At 58.9% G+C, this 8,946-nt stretch overlaps 1 protein-coding gene across 1 annotated transcript; it reads right to left on the bottom strand.

The window, feature by feature from the left end:
* Positions 1-1,032: 1,032 nt before the first annotated feature.
* On the bottom strand, positions 1,033-6,815 carry LOC104393916 (endothelin B receptor-like). Its single transcript, XM_010003443.1, has 7 exons — positions 6,277-6,815; positions 4,899-5,011; positions 4,002-4,206; positions 3,170-3,319; positions 2,417-2,550; positions 1,702-1,810; positions 1,033-1,182 (listed from the first exon to the last, which is right to left on the bottom strand). Exons 1-7 carry the CDS (start codon positions 6,718-6,720, stop codon positions 1,033-1,035), a joined length of 1,305 nt encoding a protein of 434 aa, XP_010001745.1. The 5' UTR covers positions 6,721-6,815.
* Between the last annotated feature and the right edge of the window lie 2,131 nt (positions 6,816-8,946).

The raw sequence follows: 8,946 nt of genomic DNA, 5'->3' as shown, positions 1-8,946 counted from the left end.
TTCCTGCTGTCCTGCTGCTCTGCCCTCTCCCTGCGGGCTGAAACGTGGTCTGGGCTGCAGCCTGAGGGAGACCTTGCAGGGCTGGGAAAGCGCCTTGTGGATGCCAACGGAACGCAGGAGCTTTGTAGGGGAACCATTCCTGGCTGGTATCTCAGCTCCCCTCTCCTCTCCTGCTCACGGTTGGTGAAACTTTGTGATGTTGGTTCTAAAGAGGAGACATCTGGGAGGAGAAGAGCAGGGGGGGCTCTAGCAAGGGAGGCTGGAGCCGCTGGTAAAGACCCCCAGTGGATGGTGGCAGTGGGCAGAGCTGGGGGGGTTCCTGCCTGTTTGTTGTAATGTTCATAATGGGCAGAGCTGAGCCTGGTTGGATTTGAACCATTTAAGGCTCAAATGTTGATCTCACTGTGGCTGCTACTCAGGTGTGATTACACCTGCTCTCAGAGCAGAAAACCAGGCTTGGGGCCCAGGAGGTTGATGAAGGCAACAGGATTCCCCTGTGAGCCTGTAGCTGGTGTCTGTCCCGGGGGCATCAGCAGGTCCTGGCTGCTCTGCCTGGCCCCAGGACAGGATTGTAGCTCTTCAGTGTTTGGGTGCTGCTCCTCATGGCCTCACCAAAGGGGATGTTATCAAAGCTTTCCTTTGGCTTCTTCAGCTGGACATGATTACTCCTGGACCTCCCACATCCATCTCAAAGCGACCACACCTCAACCTTCCTTCCCTTCCCGTGCACATCTCCCCACTCCATGTCCCCACCTGAGACAGATGGCCCCTAAGTCACTTGGTTTTCCTGCAAGGAAATGAAACAACCCTACAAGGATCTGAATCCCCTTCTGCCACCTCCAGAGGTGGCCTGGAGCACAGGGGGTCGGGGTGGTTCAGAGCAAGGCCCAGAGGGCTGTGAAGTCCTGCAGCTTCCAGGTGGGATTTGACAGGAAGGCGAAAGGATTCGGGCCCAGCCAGGAAAGGGTGGTGGGAGAGGAGCAGAGGGTCCTGCCCCAGGCATGGTGCCCACTCCCCACGGGTGGCACAGCTTTAGGAGGAGCTGTACTTGTTGCTGAGGCGGGAGCTGCTCCGGTCCAGCCCCAGCTCCTGCCCGTTGGCTTTCCACTTCCCCATGGAGCCCTTCTCGTCCGTCGGGGTGATGCTCAGGGCTGGCCTCTGGCACCAGCAGCACAGGCAGGACTGGGAGGAGATGGGAGGGAGGAGAGGTTACAAGCCAGGGCTGCAGGAGGAGGGAATATTCCCCTACTGCTGCTGGCAAACCAGCCTGCCTGGTGCCAGGCTGGGGATCACATCCTGCCCTTCCAAGCCTGCCTGCCCTGCAGGTCTGCTGGGAGCAGGTTTGCCAGGATTGGGCTGCTGGGGGTTTTAAATGCAGACACCAAAATCTTGGGTACCTTTTGCAGTTGTGTTTTCTGTCCTTGTGGGACAGAAAATATGGATAATGCTTGGCTGGGCTCAGCTCTTCTTTTTGCCACAGCAGCTGGGAGATGACTTCCTTCCCATCCCCATCCCATCCCCTTCCTTTCTCAGGGCTCCACTAGTCCTGAAAACTATTTCTGAATAACCTGGGCTCTAAGTTTAAAGCAGCCCCAGGCCCTGGTCTGCTGTTCTGTGGGGCTGCTTCTAATCCAGAATGACAGGGACAGAATGACTGGGGCTGGTCAGCACAGCCAGGAGCTGGGGAGGGCTCAGTCCTACCTGGAAGCAGTTCTTGAATTTCCGACTGACAAAGTAGAGAGCCACGGGGTTGATGCAGGAGTTGAGGGAGGCCATGTTGATCCCAAAGTAATCCATCACCAGGAGGAAACTGAGGCAGGAGGGGAGAGAAGAGGGTGGCTGTGTTGGAAGCTCAGTGAGGGAGGGTTTCCAAACTGCCTGACCCAGAACCTGCTTCCACAGGGACTGGTAGCAGAGCTGAGCACAGAACAGCCTCCCCCACAGCTGGGCACTTGCCCAACAGCTTTTCTTGCCAGGGGCATTTCCCAGGGAAACCAAGGGCAGGAGACCTCTCTGGTGTTCTCAGACCCCAGCACAGCAGCAGTGTCTGGCCCAAACTGGATTTAGGTGTCATGGGCAAAGAGGAGAGGGGAAGACAGGCCCCTGCCCCAGAGCAGCCAGTGTGTGCAGCCCCCAGATGTGCTGCAGGCCCTTTGGCCCTCCAGGGAATGCTTCTCATTCCTTCCTGGAATGCTCAGGAGACATCTTCAACCCATAGCTTGATAGAACCATTTCAAATTCTAATCTCTTCTCGTGGTCCCCCACACCCCAGCAGGAGAGCAATGCCATCTAGAAAAGGAGCTACTGAAACAAGGTCTTTGGAAGGAAACTTCACCAGCCTGTGCTGAGCCCAGCAGAGCCTCTGCCAGTGCCTGCAGGGGCTGCCAGCACAGTCCCCTCCTGCTGGTGGCCCTACCTGAGCAGTTCACATCTGTTGGGGTCTGTCTGGTCATAGATGGTCTTCTTGAGGATGCGGCTGAGGTGGAGGGGCAGCCAGCAGAGGGCAAAGATCACCACCAGGCAGAAGACAGTCTTGGCCACCTCCCTGCGCTGCAAAGAGACGTGGGCAAAGAGTTTTCCCATCTAAATGGATGTCCCTGGTCCTATCACAAACCTCCAGAGCATATTCTGGAAGAAGGGGTGTCTGGCTGAGCACTGGGGAGCAGGTGGAGCAAAGCACCATCTCCCCATGCTGAGCAAGGCCCTGCAGGCAGTTTCTGTGGCCTGACAGGGCTGGGCAGCCCCTGACTCCAAAGCACAACCCAACTCCTGCATCCCAAGGAGGACCCTGAGCTCCAGGAGCAGAAAGGGGGACGGTGCCACCAGCACCATGTGGACCAGACTCCTCCACACCTCTTCCCACGTGGTGACTTTGCTGGGGTGAGTCTCCCTGGGCTGTGGGGACCTGGGCTGGCACAGCATGGCCAGAGATAAACAGCCATGAGAAACTGGAGATCAGGCTGGTGCTTGGGGTTGTCCCTGAGCCTGGAGCTGGAGGCCTGACTCCCTGGTTTAACCCAAGCACCTGCATCACTGTGCTGATATCCAGTGACCACTGTGGCTGTGCCAGCCCAGACGTGTCCTTCACAGGGACAGGGATCTGCTCCCCCTTCCCCAGCACCCCTGGCTGGGGCAGCAGCAGAGTTTCTGCCCTCCTGGATTTTCTTACCCGTTTCATGTGGTCATTCAGAGCAATTCTCATGCCATTCCTCTTGCTCAGCATCTCGCATGACATGAGGGTGTAGAAGATGCCAGTGCACACCAAGGGGAGGCAGAAATAGAAGCCAAAAAGCCACCAGTCCTTCACGTCACGGTAGAACTGCATGGGAAAGAGAGAGCAACTGGGAAGTGGGGAAAGATGGGGAGGGGGAACTGGGGCAGGGGCTGAGCTGGTCCCTGACCCTGATGCTGGGCTGTGCCAGGCACTGCTGGTGTGTGGAGGTGCTCCTGCGCTTGGGGCAGGTGGGAGCACCTTCCCCCAAAGCTGGTGCACATCTTTGACCCCCAGGACTAAAGGTTGGGTGACATTTGGCTGCTGGTCCCAGCTGGCAGCCCTGAGCAAGACACAGTTGCAAGGAGCTTGCTAGGTTGACATGGGGGTAAGGCCTGATGCTGTGTGAGGGTCTTCATCCCCATGCTCACCCTGAGCTGACCCTGTGGTAAAGGTTACCTGTGCAGACTGTGAAGATGCTCTTTGGACTGCTGGGACAGTCTAGCTTGTTCTGATCCTTCCTGAGATGTGTCAAGAGCTTGTGCTGTGGATGGTGGACACCACACAGCTTAAGGACCAGCTGCCTGTTCCCTGCTCCTGCATCCAAAGCAGGTCTACCCCGTGTCACTACAGCACTGGGTGCCCGTGCTGCCTAATGCTGCTCTCTTTGTGCTCACCTGGATGGCTAGAAGAAGCCACCCTCAGCAGCCCCTCACCCTCTGATCAAGGAGGGAGGATGCCCTGCTTGCCTGTGCCCTCCTGGCAGCACAGGGTGGGACAGGGTACGTACCATCATGAAGCTGGACTTCTGCTCAGAGGCCAGCATGCAGACCCACAGGTGCTGCTCCCAGTAGCTGAGCTCCACCATGTCAAAGGCGATGGCCTCGGGGACGGCCAGCACGATGGCCACTGCCCAGATCACCACCACCTCCACTGCCTTCCACATGGGGATGCCAATGCCCTGGATGCGGCTCCAGGACGCCACGGCTCGGTACCTGCCCGGGGGTGGGAACGTGGGGGGAGCAGGGAGTGAGAAAACAACCCTCAGGAGGAGCAGGTGTGGACTCGAGCTGTTCCCACAGGCCTTTCCCTTGTGTCTTCCTCCTCCACCCCTGGGCCTTCCCCTCTGTGGGATGGGAAAGATCAGGAGCAGGGGCTGGAGGAAGGCATGTGGTGGTACTCCCCTGGGCCAAGGTCTCCCTGCCACTGAGGAGGTGTCACCCTTCCCCACCACCCCAGCAGCTGTCCCAGCTCACTGGGATCACAGAATCCTGGAACAGTTTGGCTTGAAAGTGACTTTAAAGCCCATCCAGTCCCACCCCTGCATGGGCAGGGACACCTCCCACCAGCCCAGGCTGCTCCAAGCCCCATCCAACCTGCCCTTCAACACTGCCAGGGATGGGGCAGCCACAGCTTCCCTGGGCAACCTGGGCCAGGCTCTCACCCCCCTCAGGAAAGAGTTCCTGTTAGGAAATAATTTCTTCCTGATATCCTAATGATCCTTCCGTCACCCTTTTCTATCAGGATTTAAACTCTCTCACCAGAGTCAGGTCCTGTTGGATTTCAACTCTACATGACAGCACCTTGTCCCCATCTCTGGGTTTGTCCCCGGACCAAGCCCCCTGCCCTCTGCTCCCTGGTTCTGATGAGGGCACCTGAGCAGCAGCAGTTCCAAGTTGTGTCTTACCTGTCGATGCTGAGAGCACAGAGGCTCAGGACTGTGATGCCCACTGAGGCCTTCTGGATGAAGGGGACCAGCTTGCACACCTGCACACCAAAGGGCCAGTCCTTTGCCAGGAGCTGGGGAAGGACCACAGGGTGACCAGACTGCTTCAGGAAACCATGTCCAGCTTCCTGGAGCAGCTCCTGGTTACCCAGAAGGTGTGAGGAGCTCACGAGGAGCAGCTGAAGGCACTCTGGGGAGAGGGGCTGCTCGGATGGCCCAGGGAAATCCTGACCACCAGGAAACACCAGTGTGGATGTGGCCAGAGCAGGGAGTCCCCACCCACCCTGGAGATTTGTCCCAGTTTCCCTGTGACAAGGCAGGCAACACCAGTGCAAGATGTTGTCCTCAGCCTGGACAAAATATCATGACTTTTCTTGGTGCTGGCTGCAAGCTGTGCTGGCTGCAGCTCCAGGAGGTGGCCAAGTCTGGCTGTTTGCACTGTCAGATTCTTCCTACTTTGGCTTTCTCCTCTTTCTCCCTCTGCCACCCATTCTGCTCGAGGCAGGACCCCTCTGGCCCTCAATATCCACTTTTCAGGCTAAAGCTTCTCTGACCAACAGATCTGGCTGAGCTCCAAGTCCTTCACCCCAGGGCATCCTTTCCAACCCTTCAGAGAAACCTCTGGCTCCAGCCCACAGAAACCTGCCCCAAGTAGTGGGTGAGAAGGAGCTGCAGTAGCCCAGACAGACCTCCCAGATGTCCTAACACACCTTCTGCTCCTCACTGGGGTCTCAGCTCTACTGCCCACCCCTGCCTGCTCCCCTCTGTCCCCGGGCACCCTGCAGAGCTCGGGTTCCTCTGATCATTTGTGCCCTTCCCTCTCACGTAGAGGAGCACGTCTGCAAGCAGCCCCAGGTCTGTAACACCCCCTCCTCCCTCTTCCTGGGTGAGGAGCCACTTTTAGGTAGAGTAAAAGATCTTTTCTTGAGGCTGCTGGACTGAACTGTGCTGGGGAGGTGTCCCCAGAGCAGCAGGACAGTCATTTTTGCTCAGCTGAAATAGACACCAGGTTGTAATGTCAGTGATTCTGTTCTTGTGATTTTTAGATGAGAGGTAAAAGATGTGGAGGGTTGGGTGCTTGTGTGTGTGCACAACACAGCTGCCTCCCCAGGAATGTCCTCCCAGCCTTTTTTCTGTTGATGTTTTCCTCCTCCTTCTGGGAGCACAAACACCCTCCCCTTGCAAAAATGGAGCCAAGGAGAGAGATTCCCCAGGGCAGGAGGTGGGTGGGAGCAGACACCATCCCTGCCATCTCCAGCCTGCTTAATCCTGTGGGGTCTGCTTAACCCCATGGAGCCCACCCAACCCCATGGAGCCCACCCAAGCCCATGGAGCCCACCTTGTACACATTGATGGGCAGAGCAATGAGGATGTAGAGAAGGTCTCCGAGCGCCAGGCTGGCAATGAGGACGTTCGGCCCGTTCCTCATGCACTTGTTCTTGTAGATGATCCTCAGGAGGGTGGAATTCCCAATGATTCCTACTATGAAGATGGTGCAGGACACGATGGTGTTGATGTACTTGAAGATGTGTCTGATATCTGCGGGCTTCAGGCAGACGGGCAGCAGGGGTGGCTCCGAGCTGGTGGTGCTGGGAAGGCTCTCTGAGCGGTTGGGCAGCTCCTGGAGCAGGCTCTGCTGGAGCAGGCTGTGAGCCTGCTCCTGGCCAAGCACCTCCAGGGGGATGGTGCTCTCCTGGAAAGCCCTTGCAGTCTGGCCGTGTGCCCCGGGGAAGAGGCAGGTCAGGAAGATGGCCAGGGTGGTGGGAGATGGGACCCCCGCCATCGAGGAGGGGGTGGCACAGCTGGGAGCACAGCCCTGCTGGTGCAAGTGGGATGTTCCCTGCGTGGGTCTCGGGTGGATCTGAGCCTCTGCTCCCTGGAGACAGCTGGGCAGGGTGGGCTTTGCTCTCACCCCTCCTGATGTTGTTCTCAGCCGTGCTGGGAATGCAGTGAAGAGGGGAAGACAGGAAGGGAGAGGAAGGGGTAAGTAACCTAGAGGACCCAAGCCTGACCTGTTGGAGCAGCCCTGACTTGGTGCAGGGGCTTTATCCTGGTCCTCAGCTCTCCATGCTGCCCGAGGCACCCCAGGGGAGCTGTCTCATGGGGGGTTGCCACGACCAATGCCCTCCTCTCCCCCCCCATGGGATTGCAGCTCCTCCGAGAGGACAGACCCCGCTCAGAATTCCTGCCTGGGATCACTGGGGGCTTGGGCAGCTCCCAGGGAGCAGCTCTGGGTGGCACAGCCAGTGCCCACCACTCGGGGCTGGCTGGGGGCTTGGCAGTGAATGGCTGGGGGTGGCAGAGCATCCCTGGGAGGTTGTCCCTGTGTCCCCCTGAGGCAGCAGCTCCTGCCCCTCTCCCCTCGCCCCTGCAGAGCATCCCTGGGAGGTTGTCCCTGTGCCCCCCGAGGCAGCAGCTCCTGCCCCTCTCCCCTCTCCCCTGCAGAGCATCCCTGGGCGGTTGTCCCTGTGTCCCCTGAGGCAGCAGCTCCTGCCCCTCTCCCCTCTCCCCTGCAGAGCATCCCTGGGAGGTTGTCCCTGTGTCCCCCCGAGGCAGCAGCTCCTGCCCCTCTCCCCTCTCCCCTGCAGAGCCCGGCGTGGCCGCTCAGCCCCGGGGCTTGGGCAGAGCAGCTCATGTGAGCCAGGATCACAGGACCCAGCTCGGAGGATCCTGCCCAACCCCTGCAGAGCAGCTGCAAAACACTGCAGGGAAAAAAAAAAGGCAACAAAACCCCAAAACTCTTCTCCCCAGTCTTGCCTTAAAATGCAGCAATTTAGTAAAAGAGAAAGATTGTTTCCTCCAGCTCCACAGCTCATGTAGTTCTTGCCCTCCCCGCTGCCTCTCCCAGCTCAGGGTGCTTCAAAGCACGACCCTTCCCCACTTGAGGGGAAACTGAGGCACGGGGACATCAAGAAGCTTCTTCAGCGCCCAGATATGAAGCCTGAGCCCAGGTCCTCTGAGCTCTGCTCGTGTGGCTGATCCCCCGGGCAGTGACCTGTGGAGCTGGGACAGCCCTTTGTGCTGTGCTGAGCCCAGACTGCAGCTGGACGTGCCCGTGATGTGAACATCAGGGAACCACGGAGTCACAGACTTGTCCTGGCTGGGAAAAACCTTTCAGATCATCGAGTCCAACAACTAACCCAGCTCTACCAACCGTTAACCAAACTCTACCAAGCCCCCCGCCCCCCCCCCCCGCCTCTTCTAAACCCTTCCAGGGATGGCACCTCCCACCATCCACTCGTTTCTTCTAATATCCAGCCTCGTCCTTCCCTGGCACCACCTGAGCCCCCCTCCCTGCCAGCAGATGAGACTGGAAACCTCTGGCACAGCCCTGCACAGCCCGGTCCTGCCTGCAGGGTGGCTCAGGATCCCTCTTGCCTGGCAGCCCAGGAGAAGCAGCCACAGCCCCAGGGGAGCCCTCACCCCAGCCAGCCTGTCCCACCACACTGCCCTGCCTGCAGGAGCAGCTCTGGGGCTCTCCTGCCAGACTAACCTTGCCAAGACCCTCTCGGAGCAGCCTGGTGTGGCGGGAGGTGTCCCTGCCCATGGCAAAGGATGATCTAAATGATCTTTAAGGTCCCTTCCAACTCAAACCATCCAGTGACTCTCTGAACATTCCATGCAGCAAGAGCAGGGAGGGTGGGGGACAGGGGAGAGAAAGGCAGAGCAGAACATCCCGTCTCCAGCATCTCCCCTGCCCTGAGCCCAGCCCGGTGCGCAGCAGAGGGACCCTCCCCCAGGACTTCTCCTCGCCCACCCTCCCCAGCCACCTCAGACCTTCCTCAGGCCCCACGGACCCTTGGGCAGAGCTGAGAAAGGTGCCCGAACTCACCCCCCCCACGCAGGAAACAACTTTCAAAGCAGCGCAGGGACGAGCAAAGCTGCTCTTTGGCGTCGTTACCTCCCCGGTACCCACCGGCTCCGGATGCTCCTGGGGTCGGTTCCTTCCCCTCCCACGGCGGGGGCAGCGGGACGTGTCCCGTGGGCCCGGGCGGGGGTCCCGAAGGTG

The sequence above is a fragment of the Chaetura pelagica genome, unplaced genomic scaffold, assembly GCF_000747805.2.
Source record: "Chaetura pelagica isolate M959 unplaced genomic scaffold, ChaPel_1.0 scaffold938, whole genome shotgun sequence".
Taxonomy (NCBI): Eukaryota; Metazoa; Chordata; class Aves; order Apodiformes; family Apodidae; genus Chaetura; species Chaetura pelagica.
This window is presented reverse-complemented; position numbering and strand designations above follow the sequence as displayed.

Bases quoted from the DNA above. Each gene is read 5' to 3' on its own strand.
- LOC104393916 (XM_010003443.1), bottom strand. From the start codon at position 6,720: ATGGCGGGGGTCCCATCTCCCACCACCCTGGCCATCTTCCTGACCTGC. The intron at 3,320-4,001 runs GTACGTACCCTG...TTTCCCATGCAG, and splicing joins AGAAGTCCAGCTTCATGATG to TTCTACCGTGACGTGAAGGA. The intron at 1,183-1,701 runs GTAGGACTGAGC...ATCTCCTCCCAG, and splicing joins AATTCAAGAACTGCTTCCAG to TCCTGCCTGTGCTGCTGGTG.